Source organism: Hemibagrus wyckioides, linkage group LG07 (assembly GCF_019097595.1).
Source record: "Hemibagrus wyckioides isolate EC202008001 linkage group LG07, SWU_Hwy_1.0, whole genome shotgun sequence".
NCBI classification, from domain to species: Eukaryota; Metazoa; Chordata; class Actinopteri; order Siluriformes; family Bagridae; genus Hemibagrus; species Hemibagrus wyckioides.
The window spans coordinates 18,068,765-18,095,515 of NC_080716.1; the positions used below are offsets into that span (position 1 = coordinate 18,068,765).

Consider the following 26,751-nt stretch of genomic DNA (forward strand, 5'->3'; position numbering starts at 1 on the left):
ATCGATACAGAAAAACGGTGTGCAAATACGGACGACAACAGTATACTTCTGAGATTGCGTCAGTGATGTTTATGAAAAATAATTAGCATTTTAATTATGAAATCGCGATTTATATGAAAAACACAAGTTCAGCACAGGTTAGCTTCCTACAAGAGTAAGCAAGGAAAAAAAAATTATTAACAGTCTTAAAACTGAGGGGGAAAAAAAAAATAAAACAGTGGAAGAAAGTGTTCCTATGGAAACAGGAGTTTGTACTGGGGGAATGTCCATTATCTCAACGTTTGATGTAGAGAGCTTATTGCAGTTGCACCAGGGGAGGAAAGAGCACCTCAATAACTGTCGAAAAGGCTGAGACGGGGGAGGAAGAGTGGAGAAAAAAAGGAAAAAAAAAAAGAGAAATGGCAAGAGTATAAGGGGCACATCATATGATTTGTAAACGTGATTCTAAATTACTATCCTTTAGTGGGTTCCTCTCTCAAAGCATGATGCCATTTTCTCCTACGGAAAAGTAACCGAGCTGCAGCAATCATCCACTCCTAGCTCCGCTCATTACAACTTGAATATACAAAGCGCTGCTCGTTCTTCTTGTTTTCTCCAGGCCTAATTTTTACTTCTCCCTGTTGAAAACACATTGCGTTCGTCTAATCATTAGCCACACATAAGATTTCCTCTCTCGTTTTCTTTCCCCAGCTCCTTCTCCGTCTTATTGTCACTGACAAAGTTAAAAGTAATTAAACAATCTCTACCGCAGCGATTCAGCCCAGGGTGCTGTGTCTGTTAAATGTTTTAAGTGCCAATTGTTTGCTCACACAGGGCTTATTGTCCTCGCATTTCCTGGCTTTGCTTCGCAACCTTCAGTAAAAAGGACAGGCTCGATTTTATTTATTTATTTTTTTTTAACATGGACAGTTAAGAAATGTATTCAAATTTATCATTAATATACTCTAGACAGCTATATGCTCCAGCCTGTGTAAAGAGTGCCAACTCTATCAGAAAAGGAAATTGAGTGAATCATATTTGATAAAATAAACCTCTGTAACCATGGTAACTCCACCATGGCTTAGCATTATGCAATGCAGTCTGCAACTAATTGGACATTGACTGATGTTTTTGTTTTGGCTCTCGACTGCAGCACGTTGAAATGAAACACTGAATAAAATAAGGTTAAAGTGCGGAATGGAAGCTTTAATTTATGGCTACGTGTGTCTACAGTACAGGGAACGTATATGAAGCACATCCCTATTCATTCAATATGGCTAGACATTGAGCAGGACAAACAAAACTTTGTGGCACTGGATGGTTTTTTTTTTCCAATTTGTAGGCTTCCCATACAGTACTTACGTAATACACAGAATATTACCTTAAGTAAACTCCTGAACTTCAAGTTTCAGTTTCTCATCAACCCCAACACCATATACAACATCACTAACAGGATGAGGAAAAATCACCCAGAAAAGTTCCCTAAGATAAACTAGACTCATTTTACCACTAATTTTAATTCCTTGGATGCATGGACCGACTGACAGGAAGTCTTTACAACCATGGTAAGCAGAAAAGCACCTCAGAACACATTAACATCAAACCTTGAGGCAGATGTATTACTTCCTTTTCCTGTTGAGCTTACACAGTGCACATTTTAGCAGACATCTCCCTGGAGCTTTTTCATGCATTTGTTTTTTATGTTCAAGTTCTTTCCTTCTTTCTTATGCATCCATCCATCCATCTACTCACCCACCCATCTACCCATCCATCCACTCATCCATCCATCTACCCATCCATCCATCCATCTGCCCATCCATCCATCTGCCCATCCATCCATCCATCCGCCCATCCATCCATCCATCCATCCATCCATCCATCTGCCCATCCATCCGCCCATCCATCCATCCATCCATCTGCCCATCCATCCATCTGCCCATCCATCCATCCATCCATCTGCCCATCCATCCATCCATCCGCCCATCCATCCATCCGCCCATCCATCCATCCATCCATCCATCTGCCCATCCATCCATCCATCCATCTGCCCATCCATCCGCCCATCCATCCGCCCATCCATCCATCCGCCCATCCATCCATCCGCCCATCCATCCATCCATCCGCCCATCCATCCGCCCATCCGCCCATCCATCCGCCCATCCATCCATCCATCCGCCCATCCATCCATCCATCCGCCCATCCATCCATCCATCTGCCCATCCATCCATCTGCCCATCCATCCATCCATCTGCCCATCCATCCATCCATCTGCCCATCCATCCATCCATCTGCCCATCCATCCATCCATCCGCCCATCCATCCATCCGCCCATCCATCCATCCGCCCATCCATCCATCCGCCCATCCATCCATCCATCTGCCCATCCATCCATCCATCCATCTGTCCATCTGCCCATCCATCTGCCCATCTGCCCATCCATCTGCCCATCTGCCCATCCATCTGCCCATCCATCCATCCATCTGCCCATCTGCCCATCCATCTGCCCATCCATCCATCCATCTGCCCATCCATCCATCTGCCCATCCATCCATCTGCCCATCCATCCATCCATCCATCTGCCCATCCATCCATCCATCCATCCGCCCATCCATCCATCCATCCGCCCATCCATCCATCCATCCGCCCATCCATCCATCCATCTGCCCATCCATCCATCCATCTGCCCATCCATCCATCCGCCCATCCATCCATCTGCCCATCCATCCATCCGCCCATCCATCCATCCGCCCATCCATCCATCCATCTGCCCATCCATCCATCCATCTGCCCATCCATCCATCCATCTGCCCATCCATCCATCCATCTGCCCATCCATCCATCTGCCCATCCATCCATCTGCCCATCCATCCATCTGCCCATCCATCCATCCATCCGCCCATCCATCCATCCATCTGCCCATCCATCTGCCCATCTGCCCATCCATCTGCCCATCCATCCATCCATCTGCCCATCCATCTGCCCATCCATCTGCCCATCCATCCATCCATCTGCCCATCCATCCATCTGCCCATCCATCCATCTGCCCATCCATCCATCCATCCATCCGCCCATCCATCCATCCATCCGCCCATCCATCCGCCCATCCGCCCATCCATCCGCCCATCCATCCATCCATCTGCCCATCCATCCATCCATCTGCCCATCCATCCATCCATCTGCCCATCCATCCATCCGCCCATCCATCCATCCATCTGCCCATCCATCCATCCGCCCATCCATCCATCCGCCCATCCATCCATCCGCCCATCCATCCGCCCATCCATCCATCCATCTGCCCATCCATCCATCCATCTGCCCATCCATCCATCCATCTGCCCATCCATCCATCCGCCCATCCATCCATCCGCCCATCCATCTGCCCATCCATCCGCCCATCCATCCGCCCATCCATCCATCCACCCATCCATCCATCCGCCCATCCATCCATCCGGCCCATCCATCCATCCATCTGCCCATCCATCCGCCCATCCATCCATCCATCCGCCCATCCATCCATCCATCCGCCCATCCATCCATCCATCCGCCCATCCATCCATCCATCCGCCCATCCGTCCATCCATCCTTCCATCTGCCCATCCGTCCATCTGCCCATCCATCCATCCATCTGCTCATCCATCCATCCATCCATCTGCCCATCCATCCATCCATCCATCTGCCCATCCATCCATCCATCTGCCCATCCATCCATCCGCCCATCCATCTGCCCATCCGCCCATCCATCTGCCCATCCATCCATCCATCTGCCCATCCATCCATCCATCTGCCCATCCATCCATCCATCCATCTGCCCATCCATCTGCCCATCCATCCATCCATCTGCCCATCCATCCATCCATCCGCCCATCCATCCATCCATCCGCCCATCCGTCCGTCCATCCGTCCGTCCGCCCATCCGTCCGTCCATCCGTCCGCCCATCCGTCCGCCCATCCGTCCGCCCATCCGTCCATCCATCCATCCATCCGCCCATCCATCCATCCATCTGCCCATCCATCCATCCATCCGCCCATCCATCCATCCATCCGCCCATCCGTCCATCCATCCGCCCATCCATCCATCCGCCCATCCATCTGCCCATCCATCGTCCATCCATCCGCCCATCCGTCCATCCATCCTTCCATCTGCCCATCCGTCCATCTGCCCATCCGCCCATCCGCCCATCTGCCCATCCGCCCATCCATCCATCCGCCCATCCATCTGCCCATCCATCCCTTTCTTTCTCTTTCTTTCTTTCTTTCTTTCTTTCTTTCTTTCTTTCTTTCTTGATGTAGAGGTACAGCCCCAAGCTTGAGTGACAGATTTTTCCAGGCTTGGTTCACCATGTTTGATGTGTATTTAGCCTGGATGTTTGAAGATTAGATGAGTGTCACCTGTAATGTCCTATCTTTAACCAATCGAGCCATTCTCCTCTGACCTCAGTCATCAAGACATTTCCACACACAAAACTTCAGCTCAGTTAATGTTTTTTGTTTTTCTGACCATTCTGTGTAAATTGAAGAGCCGCTACACCCCTAAGAATTGCAAAGCGGTAGCGGGAAATCTTTGTATGAAATACTCACCTAATGGCACTACCTACTGGTGACAAAATATAAATAAGCTCATGTTTGGATCAGCAGTTAATCAGTGTGGTTTGTGGTTTAATAGTCATCGTAGCTGGACTGCTGGTTACTGTATATATGAAGCGTAAGGGGTAAGTAGCCCGAAACACTGACACTGTTTTATATTATATTAATCTGTATCAATCTAACATTCTGGGTGGGGGTTGTGAAACAATGTCATTCTTAAAAGTGGGTCACACTCACACAAAGGTTATGAACTGCTGCTCTATAGACTGCTGTGTGTGGAAATCCTACGAGATTAGCAGTTTACAAAACACTCAAACCAACCTCTCTAGCACCATCAGCCATAAGCCACATACATCACATTTTCCCCCTTCTGATGTTTTTAACGGAAACAAGGTCTTGACCTGCATCTCCATACAGATACATGTCAAGAGGTCAGTTGTTCACTGGATATGCATGTGTACATTGCTTGCAGTGTGTGTGCTTGTTTGTGTGCATGTGCATGTGCGTACCTGCACACATTTTACAGATGACCACTACGAGGTTAATGGAGGCCCACTCAGGATTGGCATCGTGGCAGTCGGCGCAGCTCCTGTTCGACTGGTTGAACCAAATCTTCTCGGCCACCTCGTAATTGGACAGAGTTTCCACAATTGATTCCTGCACGGCCTCGATCCACTCTTTCCTCTCCCGATCAGACTCGGCTGTGAAACTGAAGCGATTGATTGCTTTTAAAAACTCCTCGTTGTTAATGTGTATTGTATAAAGCAGGTGAAGATACTTGAAAGCTCAGGGGTTTTAATGGAAGCTGTTAGAGAGAAGAGGCAGCAAAAAAAAAACACAAGAAAAAGACAGAAAGAGAGGATGAGAGAGAAAGACAGAATGAAAATGCATTACAAAGACAGCTAGAGAGAGCGAGAAAGAGAGAGAGAGAGAATGCTGAAAGCTAGTAATTTTTCTTCTCCATGTTTCTGTAAGCGTCTATGGCAGGGTGTGTATGTACATGTTCTCCATTGTGAACAGATGCGATCTTTCAAAAGTGCTTTGGTCGTGTTTCGCAGTGATCAAATAAGCACTACAAACATATCAACTCAGCAGTCAGGAATCAGAATCAATTTTTAATTCCCAGAACCTTTATGTTATTAGATTTAATGAATCCAGGTGATCCAAGACAAGAATTTATTTCTGATGCTTCATTTTAGCAATAAACTCCAATTATGTTGACAATGCTGACACTGAACTACACACACATCTCTTGATAGTTAGCGAGCACATACAAGCAGATCAATAAATGTCCAAAAAAATATGACCTGTTACAGCTCAGTCAGATGCAACCAGAAAAGAAAGGTATTTTAGCTTGATTGCACCCAAATGATCATAAAACATGATCCAGAGCTTATGGATTATGGCGTATTAGATCAGCAGTAGACATGATGCAGGAGACGCCTGCTCCTGAGGGGTCAAAGTGTATCAACATTACTGTGGGACTACTTCAGTAAAGCTGCTGCTTGAAAAAGGAATGTTAAGGGTAAAGGAAGGAAAGAGAAAACAGATCAATAACAAGTGAAAGTGGCTCCAATTGCCGTATCAAAGAAACAGAACAGTAATGAGCGAGGAACTGTTTGAGGCAGAAAAAAAAAAAAAAAAAAAAAGAGTGCGGGAGAGAGAGTGAGAGAGATACACAGCGGGGGAGTGACTATAAGACGTGTTACCAAAACAAAGTCGAAAAAGGATCAGAAGTGTTTCATCTGGCACTAATAAATCTCACACCATCGAGTTCAGCTATCACATACTCTGGTTAGTCTAAAGTACAGACAAAGACGCTTTCAAAGCCTATCGTTTGGCACGGGTTCATTTTATTCTGCTCTTTAATCACACTTTCCATAAGTTGAGCTGCTAGATTATTAAAATCGAGAGGGAAGGATTCTGACACAATACTACTTTGATAGAGTGAAGCGAAGAAATGCTTCTGTTCTCACCTCACACACTCCCGGGAAAATTCCTCGACACTCAAATCAATGCAGCGAGACACCGAATGCATCACGACTATAAAGCGTTATGGTACATTTGACTCACATTTACACTGTGTTATCTAGCTAGCTCTATTGCCTACAAGTTCTCTTATCCTAAAATAGCAGGAAAATGATGGGTCTTGTGGAAATATTGACGTCCTCTGCCTCGAAATTAACATATATAAATATATCCCAAGAATATGAGAGTAAAATCCTTGTCCATTTGGGTAAACCTTTATCCTGCATCAAATCTCCAAGCCTTTCCCTTGAGAAAAATATGTGATTATTAAGCTTTTCTGTGGATATACACCTAAAAGGCATTGATATTAAAGAAGCTTGCTAAGAAGCTTATAAGGATTTAAAGGTCATTTAGAAAGACGGCTTTTATTAATTTATTGAGGGATTTACCTACCTATTTTATCTCAATAAAAAAAAAGTTAGATGTTTTGAACACTTAAGAACCCAAACTTTACAGGTAAGCCACAGGCATGCATGCACACCCACCCACCCACACAGATATACTCACCAGAAGGATTTGAAAGGGGTGTTGATCTCGAACCCTTTGCGGTCCATGTGTTTGACACAGGCCGCCGTCAGATCCACCACGGTGATAGCCAAGCCAATGTTGAAGTCCTTGAACAGAATCATATTCACAACATTATGCTGTAGGTTGCATCAATCAAACGTTCCCCCTGGTCATTTTAATCTATAACTATGAAAGGTTCAAATCAGCTCTAAAGCATGGGAAGTGCTAAATAGTTTGTCACCTCGTGTGTAAACAGCAGACCTCAAAACATGAAACATAAGCAAGTTTATCAACAATATATGCATCCATTACAGATTCAGCCACCAAATTACACTAAAAGTCTTTGTGATATTCTCACACTGTTGATCTATAAGACACTAGCCAGTCATCTGTAAGCTTCTGTATGAGAAAGAAGGCCGATTGCCCTGTCCCCTTTGTGTATTGCACAAGATGTAACATAAGCAGCAGCATGCATCTCAGAGGAAGCATATGGTAGCCTTCGCTTGCCCTGGTGATATTCCTCACATAATAGAAGATAAACTTAACTTAAGGTTAGACACATTTTAGGCACAGTGTGTGTTTAAGCACACTTCACTTCTTTGGGAATGCAGACTGCAGCTCAATGAAGTGTAGAGCTCAATATTCACCACAGTTGATGAGCTGTGTATCTGATCATGTGAAACAAACTCCTACTATGCACACCATTGATCCTGACCCCTTCTGCTCTCTGGAGCTGCCTGATCCATCCTGATGCCCTACTTCTGGTTGGAATCTTGTCACTTGAAGGCCGTTCACTGCTGCTGAGGATGACGCCACAAAGAAGGACTAAAGATGTATGCAATTACTACGGATGGTACCACTTAGAAACCATGAAGATGGCGTCAGAGCCGTAATTGCTATGAACAATTTCGCACTCAAGTCTCCATCACTGAACAGCTGATGTCAACAAAACTGACTTCACGAAGAAGCTAGAGTGAATTATCTAGTTACACAATCGGACTTATAGACCATATAGTATACAGTAAGAATGGATATTATTATAATTGCACTGGTTTCACCCAGATGAAGATGGGTTCCATTTTTAGTGTAGTTCCTCTTGAGGTTTCTACCTTGTTTTTACGTGCCACCATCGTCTCTGGATTGCTCATTAGGGATAAACTGATTTTCTAACATTTCTAAATGCAAAATTTATATCCTGAACTTACATACACTATATTGCCAAAAGATTTGGGACGTCTGCCTTTAAATGCACATGAAATTAATATGGAGTTGACCCGCCCTTTGCAGCTATAACAGCTTCAACTCTTCTGGGAAGGCTTTCCACAAGGTTGAGGGGTGTGTTTATGGGAATTTTTGACCATTCCTCTAGAAGTGCATTTGTGAGGTCAGGCACTGATGACTGACAAGAAGGCCTGGCTCACAGTCTCCACTCTAATTCATCCCAAAGATGTTCTATCAGGTTGAGGTCAGGACTGAAGTTCCTCCACACCAAACTCGCTCATCCATGTCTTTATGGAGCTTGCTTTGTGCACTTGTGCACAGTAACGTTGGAACAAGAAGGGTCCATCCCCAAACTGTTCCCACAAAGTTGGGAGCATGAAATTGTCCAAAATGTCTTGGTATGCTCAAGCATTAAGAGTTCCTTTTACTGGAACTAAGGGGCCAAGCCTCCAATGATTTGGAGGGGTGTCCCAAAACTTTTGGCAATATAGTGTTTCTGTAAAGCTGCTATATGACAATGTCCATTTTACAAAGCTCTATACAAATAAAATTAAACTAGTAATCTATTAAACAGATCACAATAATCAGAAGAAAACACAGCTTAAAACTTACTATTGACAGATGACTATACGAAAGATAATTACCAAACATTCTGACATTACTGACATGAATGTTAAACGATCACGATGACCATCATCCTCATCTGGTCACACTATTGCGGCTTAATTTCAAATCACTCTGATTCAATTCTCTCCATGTGCTCGCTGCATAGCGTATAACATAACGGCACAGCATACTACACATTACATCCAAACTATTACAGACTTTTTATAATCACTGCGAGTCCTAAATATTCCAAAAATGATTTGCTTTCAAATATTTAAAGTGCACTAATATCTGAAGAACGTAATCTGCTCCATCAGCCCTACATTACACCACAGCTTCATTATCAGCTGTTTTTAACCTAATGTATAAAGGATCCTGCTTTTCAACACGTCTTTCCACAGGTACACTGAGCAAATGATCGTGATGATTTAAGAGGTCTCCCCAGACCTGGCAAAACTTTGAGATTAATGGTCTGCTGTGCTGAAATCTAACCCTGCATACACTCTTGTTTGTTTGAGTTCTGCCAGCTCTCGGGGCTTTGCGCAGGTAGCTGAGCAGAGGATCGATGCGGCACTAAACGGGGGCCAAGCGGCGGCTGCTTTTGTTTGTATCCCGCGACTCTGGTTCCTGTGGGGAGGCACAGGGTGACATCTGATCAGGGCAGCAGAGCTAACTGAAACTTCGCCTCCAAGGAGAAAGGGAGGGAATAGAGAGACCTAGCGGCGAGCTCGTTCATCTTGTTAAATTAAATACTCCACTCCGCTGAACATGAACACAGTCGCCCACTTCACTCTTTCTCTGGCTCCCTCCCTTGTTCTCCATCGTCGTGCTCTTTCACCTTCTCTCCATCCTTCAATTCCCCCTCGCTGTCTTCACCTTCCTCAACATTCCCTCCATCATTGTCTCCCTCCACTCGTGTCCCACTCTCCCTCTATTTCTCCCACCCCGCGACGTTCTGCTGGCTGTGGAGGAGATTTAAAACAAAAACAATGCAATCAATTTCCATTTATTCTACTTCTTATTGCTCGCCCTCGCCTTCTCCCTATCAATTAGCTGACGGAGAGAAATTTCCTTGCATAATTAAGACAAAGGACCTCTCTTCACGCTAATGTGGAAAGTAATGAAAGGAAAAGATAATACACGGCGCACGTGTGGATGTGAGAATGAGAGCGAGAGTGTGTTGGTTATATAGAATCATCCTCCTAGTCTTTGTTTATTTGGAAAAAGAAATCATTTGTTTGTGCCTGCAGATTCGGTGTTTGTATGTGGCCTCATTTTTATAACTTAGTGGGGACCCACTGCAGCGTTTAAAATAAAAAGAGGATTAGAATGCCTGATAGTTTCATCCTTTTGGGGACATTTGGCTAGTGCCGATTAGCTTTATAACTGCTTTATTTAAAAAAAAAATGTATTTATTTTTAAAAAAGGGAGCGAAAGAGAGATAGAAAGTTTCCACTTGGAAGGTCCTCATAAGAATAGCAAAACAAAAATGTGTGTGTGTGTTTGTACAAGATACAGCATACAATGTTTGTCCTTTAGGCTGGTTTGCCTTATACGCAGTGGATGCACGAGTACATTTACACACATAAAAAAGCAGGAGAATAAAACAGGTTTTGTCTTGAATGCAGGAATGTGATAGCAAATGCTCGACTGAACTAAAAAGCTACCTGGTCTGTTTTGCAGAGTCGGATTTTGGTTCCCGTGAGGCTGAGGTAGACTTTGCCTTTGTGGCCGCGCAGCTCCACGTAGCCGCTCTTGCTGGATCTGAGCTTACAGGGCATGTGGGAAACGGATGAGCCAGACTTCAGAGCAGCCTGCAGCACCGCCAGCCATTCCTGACGCTCTCCTGAGGGTGTGACACACAGGAGGGAAAGCTGTTAAGAACGTGTGTGTGTGTGTGTGTGTGTGTATATATCTCTATATAAGCACGCATCAGAGAGAAAGAGACAGATAGACACTGAGAGAGCAAAGTTATATTGAGTTTCATTTTCCCAGGTGAACAGTATGCAAGTGCATACATGTGTAAATATATTATATGCTTTTTTTAATACGCTTTTCCCCGTGTATGAATAGTAAGACATGGTGGCAGTGGGGAATTAAATAGAAAGGAAGAGGCCTGATATTGCATGGCATAGTTCTGCAAAGTTTCAAAATCTGCAAATGAAGCCTACACACAAAAAGCCCTTGTGTCTCATTGGGCAGTGGGCAGCGTGTGTGTGTGTGCACGCGCGCAAGTTGATTGGAAGCAGGAAGCACAAGATGTCCCTTGAAATTGGTTTAAATGGGACCACAGGGGCTCCCACACACTAGCTGAGAAATATTAGCAGCTGGATGCCCCCATTCTATGCAGGTCTGCAACACCTGGTTTCAGAGAGCGAGAACAAGAGAGAGAGAGAGAGAGAGAGAGGTCGCAGAAAAAGCATAAAGAAAGTAAGACGGTAGATTATATTAGCACATCGTAAACTTATTTCATGAGACTTGCTTTCTACATTCCAGTCTTGTGCACAGTCTGAATCAAACAAAAATAAAATATAATAAACTAATAATAATAATAATAATGTTTTTTTAAGACTCAAGTTTTCAACAAAATAATATATCAAATTGACTAAAAAATAAAAAAAGAGAAAAATACACAAAGGGGCTGAATGTGATCAGATGCATAATGTGTGCCAGGCTTTTGCCCTGGAGAGGATTCAAAGCAAACCTATTTTTAATCAGTGCCAACCGGCTAAAACACAAAGCACAAGAATGCCTAGCCCAAGGAGGCTCTGCGGTCTAACTCCGTGCCAACAAGCTAATGTTCAGTGCTGATGTTGCCACAAAGCCAGGAGCCTCCGCCCTCTCCATCACTGCACAGCAAGATTTTGGCATGTCACAGCTTATTGCCACGTGAATGGATAGGGTTTAGACCTGGGCCTTGTGCATGAGCAGGCAGGAATAACAATCGCAGCTCAAACTGATCTGTTTTGTTTAGGATACTTGAACTGGGATGGCACATCATTTGTAAATCATTATCGCAGTACATCACAGTGCTGCTGAATTCACCAATCAGATGGGTCAGAAGGTGTTTCGAGTCAGATGTAATTCAGACCGCCTTTCTGCAGTAACGACTCGCTCATTGGCGCATGGTTAATAACAAAGAAAAACTAATAATCATTGATTCGCTGAAGTTTTCTGCAAGGACATGTCTATTATTTATGAAAAAAGAATCCATTTTCCATAGCACTATAGCTGCGTCCCAAGTGGCATACTATATACTACGCACTTTTTTTTTCTTTTTTTTTTTAATTTAAATCACATTCTACATTTTCTTCCTGGATATTTGTACAAGGAATAAGAAATTTTGTCTATTGCCATCTTTTTTTAAAAAGAATAAAACCTTTTGGGATGTTCTGTTATTGGCGTGCTGCACATCAGTCCACATCACACCACCATGTTGATGATTATTTTACTCTAACAGCATGCCATGTCATGGTTTATTCCTTACATATTACCCTTTAGAATACTGATATCTGGAAGCTTTCAATGTCCTCAAGACCCCTGTAACAAACCAGACATTTTTTAGCATTTTCTGCAGGTAGGCTAGTTCCAGCTCTAGGTGTTTAGTAAAATTGGCACAGACTCAAAAAAAAAAAAAAGGCAGAAACTGTTCCTCTGCTTATCGCTAAAGTGTGACCCTCAAGGGGACATCTTTTGTACATTTCGCACCCTTCACCTGTAAAAGTGAATGTAATGTATCTTTTAAACTCAATCTCATTTTAAACTACATAATCATTTTATGTCCACAGTTGTACTTTAAATGAGTTTTTGCCAGGTGAAGGATACGTAATAAAAGTACAAGAGACGTACATTTGAGGGAATCACTCTGGTCACAACGATACATTTTAGAGCCTTTTCTTTTTTGTGTGTGATCCAAAAATGAACGGAATAACCGACTGCCTTTAACCTTGACATATCTTCAAAGTTATATCGCGATTGCGATCGAATCACAATCTACTATTTTCCTGCATAACGTTCCTACCATAAACACAGCAGCACACACTGATGGACTGACCACTGACATTTGGGCTGAAAAATATATTGTGTAATAATTGCTATAGCTACTCTGAGAATACCAAATGCCACAGCATGCAAATGAGAGCGTTAAAAAATAAAAAAAATAAAAAAAATAAAAAAAAGATACTTTGCTACTGTGTGAGAATCCTGACTAATCGCCGATGTTCCCAGCCAGTGTTCTGTGGGTGTTCTGACAAATCAAGGCTTTTGCATTATTTAACAAGCATCAATAATTCAGGCCAAAATAATGCAGGTTGGTCTTTAACCGAATCGTATTATGCCTTCCCTAATGTGTTTTTAATCTACTATAAAAGCCATTGCGTAATACGAGTTTTATTTCATACTATGAAGCTTCACTTGAAATAGAACACACAGAATGGGAGCTGAGCAAACAATGTGAATATACAGAGAGGTTTTATACCCGTGGACAGACGTGATACTCGGGGCAGGTGTGTGTGTGTGGGCATGTGGGTGTTTCTGTCTGGGAACTTTTGGGTGCTGTATTTTTAAAAATGTGCTTATTTCTCACTCCCGCCACACAAGTGTTTTACAGTCACAATACCACAACAACGCTATAAACTTTGCTTCGGCGTAGCTGATGTTCACCTAGGGAGACCTCCACACCTGCAGCCTGGCAAAAACACTGCACAGCTGTGGACGATCCCAAACACCCATACATATTCCTATGCATCTAAATTATTCACCATGTGCTCCCCGTGTCACTCGCTCTCTCGCTCACTCTCTCTCTCTCTCTCTAGTCAGCCATGGCCTTTTCCTTTTTCTCTGTCCACCTCCAACCCTTACACCCACTCCCCTGCTCTTTTCTTCCATCTTTTGTGTTTGTCTTAAGATTGATGACTCTCTCAGTCTGGTATAAAGCTCTTTAAAGATGCATGAGCTGACCAGGCTGTCTCTCCATCCTGAACACAGACCTGACGCTAATGAAAAAGCTTTGCTAACCCCTCATCTAGACTTACGGGGGGCATTTGAACAGATCCATAGGTCGCAATATCGGAGAGACAAAAGATACATTTTAAACAAGATATACATTTTTATTTTTTTTTACCACATGCCCAAAGCCACAGCACTGGCTTTCTAATCTGCAGTCGGGAGCTACACGTCCTGCCTGCTGACAAGTCCTGACAGAGAGACAGGGCTTTTATTTGCTTTATAAATTGGCACGTTCGCAGCCGACGAAGCTGACTTTCCCTGCAAGACATCACGGAAATGATATAAATAACGCTCCCGGCAAACCCCTCCAACCCTGACTGACTATAATGCACTCGGGCAGGACATTTAATGCACATATTTAAAATCATGCCATCATCATCCTTCATCATCTTCGTCGTCACTGTGCCGGCACCGTGTTACGGCACAGCGTGAAAGCGTGTCTACACTCTGTTGGCTGGCCGACTCCAAACAGCGGAGACGAGGAGAGTAAAGCTCTCATTAAACCAGACAAGGCCCCGGCTAATCGAAGGAGATGAGCAGTGAGAAGAGCGCACACACCATTCTGTCTGAGAATGTCTGGCGGTGAGAGACGGAAAGAGCAGCGAGGGAGGAGGAGAGAAAGTGATGGCACAGCAAACAGGAGGGAAGCGATGTGGTGTGGAGTGGAGGAGATTGCATTCCCGTCCACCATAGCTGAACTGATTGCACGATTGCTACTGACAAGCATTTCAACAGATGCTCCTGTACAGAGAACAGAACATTATTAAAGAACAAAATTAGTTTATATAAAACTTATGAAAATAATGAAAGCCTAAGTAGAATTTCCAGTAAACATAGTTTGGTGGAACATTTTCAGGAGGTCATGAGCATTATATTTGGTCCATGCATACTATACACATATTATATATTATAATATATATATATATTATTATATATATATATATATATTTTTATATATATTTATATATATATATATATATATATATATATATATATATATATATATATATATATATATATATATATATATACACACACACTATATTGCCAAAAGTATTCGCTCACCTGCCTTGACTCACATATGAACTTAAGTGACATCCCATTCCTAATCCATAGGGTTCAATATGACGTCGGTCCACCCTTTGCAGCTATAACAGCTTCAACTCTTCTGGGAAGGCTGTCCACAAGGTTTAGGAGTGTGTTTATGGGAATTTTTGACCATTCTTCCAGAAGCGCATTTGTGAGGTCACACACTGATGTTGGACGAGAAGGCCTGGCTCTCAGTCTCCGCTCTAATTCATCCCAAAGGTGTTCTATCAGGTTGAGGTCAGGACTCTGTGCAGGCCAGTCAAGTTCCTCCACACCAGACTCTGTCATCCATGTCTTTATGGACCTTGCTTTGTGCACTGGTGCACAGTCATGTTGGAAGAGGAAGGCACCAGCTCCAAACTGTTCCCACAAAGTTGGGAGCATGGAATTGTCCAAAATGTCTTGGTATGCTGAAGCATTCAGAGTTCCTTTCACTGGAACTAAGGGGCCAAGCCCAGCTCCTGAAAAACAACCCCACACCATAATCCCCCCTCCACCAAACTTTACACTTGGCACAATGCAGTCAGACAAGTACCGTTCTCCTGGCAACCGCCAAACCCAGACTCGTCCATCAGATTGCCAGATGGAGAAGCGCGATTCGTCACTCCAGAGAACGTGTCTCCACTGCCGGCGTGCTTTACACCACTGCATCCGACGCTTTGCATTGCACTTGGTGATGTATGGCTTGGATGCAGCTGCTCGGCCATGGAAACCCATTCCATGAAGCTCTCTGCGCACTGTTCTTGAGCTAATCTGAAGGCCACATGAAGTTTGGAGGTCTGTAGCGATTGACTCTTCAGAAAGTTGGCGACCTCTTCGCACTATGCGCCTCAGCATCCGCTGACCCCGCTCCGTCAGTTTACGTGGCCTACCACTTCGTGGCTGAGTTGCTGTCGTTCCCAAACACTTCCACGTTCTTATAATACAGCTGACAGTTGACTGTGGAATATTTAGGAGCGAGGAAATTTCACGACTGGATTTGTTGCACAGGTGGCATCCTATCACAGTTCCACGCTGGAATTCACTGAGCTCCTGAGAGTGACCCCTTCTTTCACAAATGTTTGTAAAAACAGTCTGCATGCCTAGGTGCTTGATTTTATACACCTGTGGCCATGGAAGTGATTGGAACACCTGATTCTGATTATTTGGATGGGTGAGCGAATACTTTTGGCAATATAGTGTGTAATATATATATATATACACACACACACACACACACACACACACACACACCCACACAGATCAGCCATAACAATAACATTACGAGCAGTGAGAGGTGAAGTGATGATCTCCTCATCTTCATGGCACCTGTTAGTGGGTGGGATATATTAGGCAGCAACTGAACATTTTGTCCTCAAAGTTGATGTTAGAAGCAGGAAAAATGGAAAAAGTGTAAGAATTTGAGCGAGTTTGACAAGGACCAAATTGTGACGGTTAGATGACTGGATCAGAGCATCACCAAAACTGCAGCTCTTTTGTGGGTGTTCCCGGTCTGCAGTGGTCAGTATCTATTAAAAGTGGTCCAAGAACAGGGACAGGGTCATGGCGGCCAAGGTTCATTGATGTACGTGTGGAGTGAAGGCTGGCCCGTGTGATCCGATCCAACAGACGAGCTACTGTTGATCATATTGCTGAAGGAGTTAATGCTGGTTCTGATAGAAAGGTGTCAGAATACACAGTGCATCACAGTTTGTTGTGTATGGGGCTGCTTAGCCACAGACCAGTCAGGGTGCCCATGCCGACCCCTGTGCATTGCTGAATGGCAATGGCAATGGCAATGTTCTGATGGGAAATCTTGGGTCCTGCCATTCATGTGCATGTTACTTTGACACGTACCACCTACCTAAGAATTGATGTAGACCATGTACACCACGTGACCATGGTTTGATGAGCACAACAAGGAGTTTGAGATGTTGACCTGGCCTTCACATTCCCCAGATCTCAATCCAATCGAGCATCTGTGGGATGTGCTGGACAAACAAATCCGATCAATGGAGGCCCCACTTTGCAACTTACAGGACTTAAAGGATCTGCTTCTAACATCTTGGTGCCAGATACTACAGCACACCTTCAGGGATTGAGTGGAGTCCATGCCTCAACAGGTCAGTGCCGTTTTGGCAGCAAAAGGGGGGACCAATACAATATTACGCAAACGGTCATAATGTTATGGCTGATCGCTGTGGATAGATAATGTGTTTGCTAATCTCTCATGGATTTTCAATGCATACTAAAGCTGCCTGAGAAGAAATTAAAAGCATATTATGAAATGCCTCAGAGTAGATTAAAAACATATTAGGGAAGGCATAATGAGACACGGTTATAGCGCAAACCTCAAAAAATGTATAATTCCTCCAATAAGGGTAGAATGTGTGTCACCAAAATTTGTGAACCTCAGGGAATGTCCAAGTAACAGAAATGTCTTTTGCCCGTCTTGCTCTAGGGTTGAAAATTTGGATATGAACCAATGAATTGGGTGTTTATTTTTGAGTGGATAATACTTAGTTAAATACTCCTAATATGTATGTGTTGAGCTTGTGGTTTTTTGTTTCTGGCAAGGTGTGGGGTTACGAAAACAGTTCTTTTGTGTGTTGTTACAGGTTAGATTGCCTTGGTACACAGTCGTTTTACTATTTTTGTCTAGACTTGTCTGATTTACCAGAGGCTCTGTATACATCTGCTTTAAATTAGGAGAAAGTTGCCTAAAGATATGTACTTTTGTTTACAATCCTAATGCTGGACTGATTCAGTTCTAACTTTAGACTTAATTACAATATATTCTCACATGAACAGGAAGAAGCGAATACAGAAAAGCATGTTGAATTTATCACTTATGGTAATGGGTCATACGCTACAGAATAAATGTATGCAAAATATACCTGGAGTGTACTTTTAAACAGAGAATAAAGGCTTTTCACAGTGAGATTTTATAAGAAATATCTATCTGTGTGGATTTGATTAAGAAATAGATCACTGTGGCAATCAGGAGACATTTGAGAAAATCATCTCTGCACCCAGACAATTTCTAAAACAAATTCAGGTTCATTTTGTTACTCTACTAGAGAACCACCAATGAGTGAGAAAGTCCTGAAGTTTAACTAACTTGTGCCTCCCGTGAAGGAACGTGGGTGAAAATACAAGAGTGAAGACGCAGTGGGAATGAGAGAGAGGCTGGGAATGAGGATGAGTGAAGGGCTAAATAGAAAAGTCTCACCTTCTTTTTCTACTCGAAAAACAAAGGTTCTCATCGAGGTGACCACCTCAAACTTATTGTCTCCCACAGAGCGCACCTGCTTAACAGCTAGGAGAGAGACCAGTCCTTTAGAGTACATCTCCTGCAGAGAGAGAGAGAGAGAGAGAGAGAGAGAGAGAAAGAAAATTCAGTCTTGCTACTTTAAAAGACAATCACATTCATACTCCACCCACACACACCGCTGGCATCTTCACAGCAGAGTAAAACCCAACTCTCATACATCTGCTAAAAAAGTGATGGAATAGGAGACCCAGACACGCACACACATACACTTGTGCGCGCACACACACACACACACACACACACACACACACCCCTTAGATCAAAATCTTGTGTGTGCTCAAGCTGTACGTGAAAAATACATACATAAACGCGCGCACACACACACACACACACACACACAGCAGTATCTAGCTGGTCCGAATACTAATACTTGGATCCCTCTCCAGCAAACAAACCTCTCACATATTTCCAGCTTGCAGATTCACAGGGATTTCAGGAGGAAACATGACTTGCTTGCTTAGGGAAATGGGTATTTGGTCTCGATCTGTATGCTTTAAACTAACTCAAGAGCAAAAAAGAACACCAAGTCACCCCCTGTGCCCTATAACCCGAGCCTCAGATCTGTTTGGAAGTTCCTTTTTCCACCACTACTACAGGAACCTCCAGCTCAAGCTGCAGCAGCAAGCAGCTTCTACAGTCTCTTCTACATATGAACTATGGGTTAGTGAATTTTTAATCTTGCTGGAGTGAGACTGATTTGTACATTCCATCTGCCTCTTAATTATAATGATGACCTTGCACTATTTCTGGACTTTTCAATCCAGAAATAGCAGAGATGATTGAGTAAGGGACTCCCTCCTTAGTGAGCACAAAAGGGAAATGGAGGCGCGGTGGGAGGTCGAAAAGAGTGAAGAAATGTATAACACATGGAAAGTGTGTGTGTGTGGGGGGGGTGACTGCAAACATATTGCGAGTAAATAAAGAGAGAGACACGGTAGCAAACATGCTTGTAAAATGATTGCAAAAGGTAGAAAGAAAAAGAGAGCAAGGGAGGGGGAAAAAGGGGTCATGGGGAGGGCCATCTCCACAAATTAAGGCATGATGTTAACAGTGGCGGCTACAGCTAACCCTAATTATGGTGCGGGGCGGCCATCTCCTTTCTGTGGGATTTCACTCTCTCTCCAATTTAGCACTTCTCCCGTTGCTACGGCGCTAGGGCCACGAACTTAGCAGCATTCTAATGAGTCTCTCTCCATCTAAATTTGGACGGAGGGGAAGAACAGAGGAGCGAGGGATGAGTGAAAAGAGAAAACGAGCGCATCTTTTCGGAAGCTAAGTGCCGATAATTAGGCGCTATCTGGGTTAACGTTAATTACACATTTTAATTGTTATTTTTGAGGTCACGGGGACATGGCTGAAACGCCGAGCGAATGTGTAAACACGAGAAACAGCCATTATGAGTTTTAGAGACACACTGTGTAGGATGACAAATGATACAGAACACCAACATGCGAGTGTGTAAGGATTGTGGATGTGCCTTTATTTAATAAGAATGAGCTCTGACACTTGATATATGACAACGGATTATGACAAACACTGTGTCAAAGGAGCCGGCATTCAGGACCACATATAAACTGTGTGCACACAATGTGTACATGTGTGTTCGCTATCCTGCATGTAAGCGTTTTTGGAGCATGCATGACAGGAGGACATTAAACCACGGAGCTCGGAGACCTGCTTAATAAAGACGTACTATGCACATGTGCTGAGAGATACTACATGAATGCTGTAACTTGTGTCGGTGGACAGCATCGTTTGTCACCGATCCAAGACCAAATTCACCATTTATTTCATAATGGTTAAGATTAGGATTTGTGGAGCAGGTCCTGGCACCAGCCTAATTGTGCAGGTTCTACACGGAGAGCACTTTTGCCTTTAACCTTGCTCATAGTGCAAAAACGCAGTTGCTTCTTTTCCCCACTGTGGAGCCACAGAGACACCAACTGGACATGCTGAGACACTGCAGGCAAAAATACACCAAAAAAATGCAGATCGTGGCTCCTTTGGATCGTGCTCAAGAGTTTTGAGTTGTGCCATTATTATGAGCAATAATTTGTAAATGTTGCCAGGAGCAAGCCTTGCGGAGCAGTCATTGGCTCTGCATAGACACTGCAGTGAACACAGGCACGATGAGTAACCTCCAACGCTGCTAATGCAGATATGCTAAAAGGCAAAGGGAGGACACTGCAGAAAAACCCACGGCAGAGCACTTTCACATGGTACTGGCGGCAACTTTAGGAAGAAAGCTTTGCCTTAATTCGGTCCCAGACAGAGAGCTAATCCTATCTTCAAGCCTTTTCAACCTCAATCTGAAGACAGGTGACATTCTAAAACCCTGATTTAAACACACACACACACACACACACCACAAAATCATGCTGTCAAACTCTCATAGGAACTGGGAGATAAGGTTGATGTAACTGGCGGGAAACTCCAGAGGGAACAGGCTACTTAGGCTCTTGGGGCCTAAACAGAGCTGGTGTGAATGTGAGTGTGTGTAGGTCCCTTCTCCCACGCCTACTGGAGTCTGCAGTGTTTGATGACATCACCAGGTGATGTTAGGGTGAGCGGCAGCTGTCTGTGTGTTGGTGGTTTCGTCAGCTTCTCTCAGAGAAGTGAAAGTGGACGTGGGAACAATGGTGTGATTGCGAGGCTAAAATAACAAGGAGTGAAAAGGTTTTTAAAACAACAACAACAACAACAACAACTGAACGTTAGTGACATTTTCATGCTCTCATGCATCAGATATAATGAATCAATTAATCAAAAAATCATCATGTATCCTAAACTGGACACTCTGTGTAAGCAGGCTATGTGTAAAATACAACCTGAAGTTTTACACATGCATGGAGTAAGGTTTCGTGTTAACGTTGCCATAACAACGAGAGGCGCACGAGTCTAGCACCAGTATGTTCAGGTTCTTAAATCACACCCTTTGCGCTGTTTTGTGAATCATTTATGCGGCAGCAAAACTTCACCCATGTGAGATTTTCAAACGGACAACCAGGAGAACAAATTGCACATTAAAGATCCACGGCGTTTCGTATTTGTCCAACATTCACACGCATTATCCATCAGTATAACGCCTTCACTCATCTTCTAATGTTACTAATGCAGATTACAGCTGCAAAAGTAATCAGACACATAAGGCTTAACGCAGCTAATAATGGATTATTAAAAGGATTCCTGGCCTCGTTCAAGCCGATTTAATTCGAATTGGCATCAATTGGTTTAAAATTCTCTGACGTGAAAAACATTCGGTCAGGTTGAGAAATCGATCCGATTATTAATGGATTGTTAGGCTGCATGGACTCATGGCTATTTATAAATTGTGTTCAGGTACTAGATCATGCTTTCATAATTTGCAAATCAAAAACATGAATTGTTCAAGTCACTGGTCCTACATCAAAATCTGAGCTCATCCGCTTCTACATACTTCCTGAGAAGGTTTTCTTGTTTGGAAACAAAAACAGGGAAATGTGAAGCCACAGTAATGGCCAGGAGTCTAGGAAAGCTAAACTAGCTGTATTCTCTGGGCAGCAGTGAGGACGTACTTACTGTTCCCTATTGAGCACAGTGTTTGTGACCTCATGTATGTAAAAGAGGGCAGATATAACTTTCCTCCAAAGTATGTTACCCCTCCCTGTGACTCCGCACTGGTTTGAAAAGATGCCGTTGGCATTTCAGGACATATCATATAATATAAACACACGTCAGCCTTCACTCTCTACAGCTAGTCTTATGATAATGATTTGGAAATAGTCCAAATTATGGAAAAACATAACATACCCTGACCCAAACTTAGCCATTAAAGATTAGTTAAAAATCACATTTTTCAGATTTTGTTTTGTCTTGTGTACTCTAATACTTATGTATCACTATATAACCACACTGATACACAGGCCCCTAAAAGTTAATAAAACACATGCAGTGGCTAATTAGCACCATAAAGTTAAAGCAGCCTGTTTCAGACGATAACGTCTTGTTTCCTTGCTGCTATATGACATACCTTTCCTTTTAAGGTGTTAATGAATGAGAGGCACGTTGTGAACAGAAAGTGCTAAGAATGTTATGACCAAAAAAAAAAAAAAAGAGAGACAGAATAGCCACATGCTTCCTCTCATAGATACAACCACAGAGTTATGAGCACAAGCATGGCAATGTCCTAATATATCAAAGGGCACAGGGTGGAAAAAAAAAACAAGGAAGAACACAGCATTGTAATTAACAAGTGATTAACAAGCGTACATCGCATGAAGTTAATATGATTGATGCGGAACAAAAAGTGTCAGAAGAGAAAAGAGCATGGCGTGACTGCCTATAAACCCATTACACAAACATGGATTCAAAGACAGAGCAACAAACCAGTTATACATAAAGAACACAAGCTTTTTTTTGCGTGTGTGTAAAGACACACCTACATTAAGCTCAATGCACAAAATATGATGAAACAGGACATAAAAATAGCACAATAGCTTAGAGACAATTCAACTAAATTCAATTCGTTTTTATTTGTATACTGCTTGGTCACTAAGCAGCTTTACAGAAATTAGGATGCAGATTTAGATCCCTAATGAGCAAGCCTGAGGCAACAGTGGCAGGGGGTGGGGGGGTGGTACCTCCCTGAGACGACATGAGGAAGAAACTTTGAAAAAGAACTTAAAATCCTCTTCTGGGTGACACCGGAAAGATACAATGTCGCTGAACCGCAATGCTCTTACCCTTTTTGCTTCCTCTTCTCTCTTTTTTTCCCACTGCTAAGCACAATACTAACCCTGCTTCTTCCTTAAGACGTTCAGGTACAGAGGGAGAGGGAAACCAAAGCGCAGTGGAGATAGAAAGGGCGAAGCGAGGAGAGAGAGGGAGAGAAAGAAAAGACAAAAAAAAAAGGGGATGCTGAGGGAAGCAGGAAGCAGTTCTGGCTGCTGACCCTCATTTATAGGAGCTAAATAGGGCTAAAGCAGCGTAACAGCTCAATGCAGACAGGTGCTCAGCCTAGCATGGAGCAATGTCACCTTTCCCCACAAACCCCCTCTATCTCTTTTTACGCTTCCTGAAAAAGGGTGGCATGCCTTTATACTCAACAATGTCACCTTCGCCAACATTCAAATAGTGGTGCTGCTCTGTGCTCAAGATAAGCCAGTGTTTAAAAGATGGACAGTTGGTGGATACGTTTGACATTTTACATGTGAGAAGCTGGCGAGTCACCATAAAAACAACTCACTTTGGAGTCATGTAAAACACTTGAAGCTAGATATAAAAAGAACTGCAGGCTCTTGTGGAGTGCCAAGCCTTTTTTTTTATTTTTTAAAGTATTCGTACCTTGTATCTAGACTCCTTGGCGTACAGAATTCACCATTTAATTACTGTAGTCCGTGGCCAATTTGTCATCCTCCTCCACCTCATCCATCAATGCACAGAGACCACTACACCACCACCACTGAGCAGATATGATTTGGGTGGTTGATCATTCTCAGCCCTGCGGTGGCACTGACCTTGATGCAACGACATTTTAATGGCATTACCATGCATTTCCACATTTACTTTCACCCATCGCCCTTGTGATGATCACTTATATATTTATCTCTCATATATAGAATAGTTCAATTCAAGTCAGGCTTGCCAAACAACTATGAGAAACAGCAGCCGAGGAAAAGGCGCAATGTTTTGAGCTTGACGAGCTCACCAGCATTTTCACAATCCAAGCAGAATTGGCAGATCTTTCACTAATGCAGAGCTTTTAACTAACTATGGCCATTACAACAGTGCAGTGATAAAATATCAGCCTGAGCTCGACTAGCCAGCTAACAATCAGAGGTAGTGAACCGTTCACTGACTCTTAATGGCAGCCCGGCTTCTCTTACCACAAACAGAAGGCCTGTCAATTATGAACTTTTGGATGGCGATTAATTGGCATACAAATAATTGTGATGAATGGCTTAATTGTCTTTTCTGTTGCCTTCATGCCAATCATTATGCAACTGTAACTCTAGCATATTTATGCACATGCACACCCATTTCTCAGTAACACACATTAAAAAATGCAAAGAAGAAACATAGCAAAAATTAAATTGTACAAGCAATTACCTCAAATATTCCTATATCAGCTCATATCAGGATTAGTGTTGTTTTTTTTTTAATATTTGTGAATTAATTGGTAGAAATCTCAACGGTTGTTTAAAAAATTGTAAAGAGCCAAATTTGGCTTGTAAGCTGTGGGGGCTGCTGTGGGTTGTAAAACTGTCGTGAGATCAGCAATTGTCATGAGTTTGGGGTAGAGAAGGAACGTGGGAAAATGTGCATGAAAAAATTGGTTCATCGTTTATTAACTTATTACTGTCTTCCGGTCTGAAACCACACTGAAGCAGTAATGGAACAAGTGCACCATAATCACTCATGCAAAAAATAATGTGCATAGGTCCAGTTTCACTAACCTTGTCATTGTTATAGTAAGTAAGATTCTCTCCATCAAACTTGACCCATCTTCTCTGAAAGACCCGATTTCTGAAAGTAAAAAATGGAAACGCTGATTAAAACAATAGAAAAATAAATGAAGGCAGATTCTCAGTCTATTATGCCAGTGTGATCGTTTTAATAGCCTTGTGTAGCTGGCTTCAAAACCACAGACAACTACAGAAATAACTATGTTCGATTTAACACCACTTTGCTCATTAACATCATGGTATTACCACAGAGCAAAAAATAAAACATCTGTTAAAATAGCTGTGAAGATACTATGAGCAGCATTTCCGCCAAAAGACGGCAAAATACAGAAACAACCCGCAGATGAGCGCTGAACTGAGAAATAAGTACTAGCAGCCAGCACTTTCATTATGATGTGTCTGGGTACTATTGCAGTTATTGTGTGTTTTTCATTCTGCTTTCCTTCTTTTATTGTCGGTTTTCTAGGAAGTAAGAACAAAATTAAAACTGTAGTACAGTTTAAGTCTAAACTGTGAGTATGCCTTGAATCTAGAGAGGAAATAATCGATTATTTGCATATGCCAGGGTTCATATGTGATGTTCTGCTGAGTGGGGATTTATAATCTCGAACCACATAAGAATTAACGCCTTATGAAGCTCTTTGTACTATGATAGCTTTAAAACCAACCATGTGTCTATAACAGGAGTCTTAAACCTCAGTGGTTTGGGGGCAGGTAAATCTGAAACTCATTCACGTTGCAGTAGTACTGAATAATGAACAGATTTAAATCATAAAACGATGGGAGCGATAAAACAACATTTTTTAGACCTGATACGATCAAAGCGGTGATGGTTCACACAAGTGCACAAAAGAAGCTTGCTGAGAGCTGACTCAATTCAGTCAGTACTGAAAGTATGTAGTGTGCTTGCCTAAGATGCAAGATTCCTTAAAGGTGAAAAAGACCACCCAGTGTTATAGTATTATTTATAACGGGTTCGCCATCACATGACAACCCCAAAGAAGCAGTGTGTGTTTAAACTGGTTGAAGTAATTTAAGGCTTGTTAACAAATCAATGTAGCAAACAAATTATTTCATTTTTCACCTGGTATGCATGTTCTGCTTTGAAACACACACAGTGGGATATCCCATTAACAAATGCAAGGTCTCTCTTTACAACTTTCTTCTTTTTCTGTGGTGTTTTTTTACGACATTTTTTAAATATCTTGTCCATTTACTTCATCTAATTTTGGGGAAGATCCACAAAACAAAAATAGGAACTAGCATCATTTAAGTTAGCTATGAACAGTTCTTCTCTCACCAGCTTCTCCCATTTTCCCCCTCTTTAGCTAATAAGACTCAAAACACATGTCATGTTACCAAGAAGTTGCAAAGCCCTCTGCCCTGAAGAACGTCCTGTGTCTGTAAACTTACAGCTTATGTTACAGCTTTACCTCTTTACATAGTCACTTTACATACTCTTTACAAAGTTTAGGGAACATAAATACTGACTGACATATGTTACAGAAATGACTGAAATATCCTGTTACACCCTGTGAATTAAAACAGCGCTGAATAAGGGTAGAATAATGCATAATGTCCCCTGTATACTGTCAGATTTGCCCCCATTTCCTTTGCAATATTCCTTACCCTTGAGGAGACAGCTTGTCCAGCCAGCCCATTTTCGTAGGCTGTTTAGGGCGTCCGTAGAAGCAGGCATAAGGCGATATGGATGATTGACAGTGAAGAGGAAGAGTGTGTTGGGCCAGTCGAGATAGAGCATCTAATGGCTCACAACAAACACTGCCTGAATCCACCTGTGATGTGGCTCCAGGCAGAGGCAGTGCAGGCTGTGGAAGAGACTTTGCTGTGCTTAAAGAACATGCCTTAGCTGGTTCCTGACTAGGACCGCATGGCTGAAGCAAAGCGTAATCATCACTTAGGCGCTTGCTTGAGCTTTCTGTCACCTTTTCTTGCTGCTTGGCCTGTTGCTTC

General features: G+C 42.9%; 1 protein-coding gene across 2 annotated transcripts in view; it reads right to left on the reverse strand.

The window, feature by feature from the left end:
- arap2 (ArfGAP with RhoGAP domain, ankyrin repeat and PH domain 2) overlaps positions 1–26,751 on the reverse strand; it is an 85,125-nt gene that overhangs the window by 48,454 nt on the left and 9,920 nt on the right. For both annotated transcript variants that reach the window (XM_058395077.1, XM_058395076.1), the window contains exons 6-11: positions 26,407–26,751; positions 24,769–24,838; positions 18,233–18,353; positions 10,593–10,771; positions 7,099–7,205; positions 5,073–5,272 (exon numbers count right to left, since the gene is read on the reverse strand). In XM_058395077.1, the coding sequence (XP_058251060.1) occupies positions 5,073–5,272; positions 7,099–7,205; positions 10,593–10,771; positions 18,233–18,353; positions 24,769–24,838; positions 26,407–26,751 (1,022 nt within the window). The remainder of the gene's footprint in view (positions 1–5,072; positions 5,273–7,098; positions 7,206–10,592; positions 10,772–18,232; positions 18,354–24,768; positions 24,839–26,406) is intronic.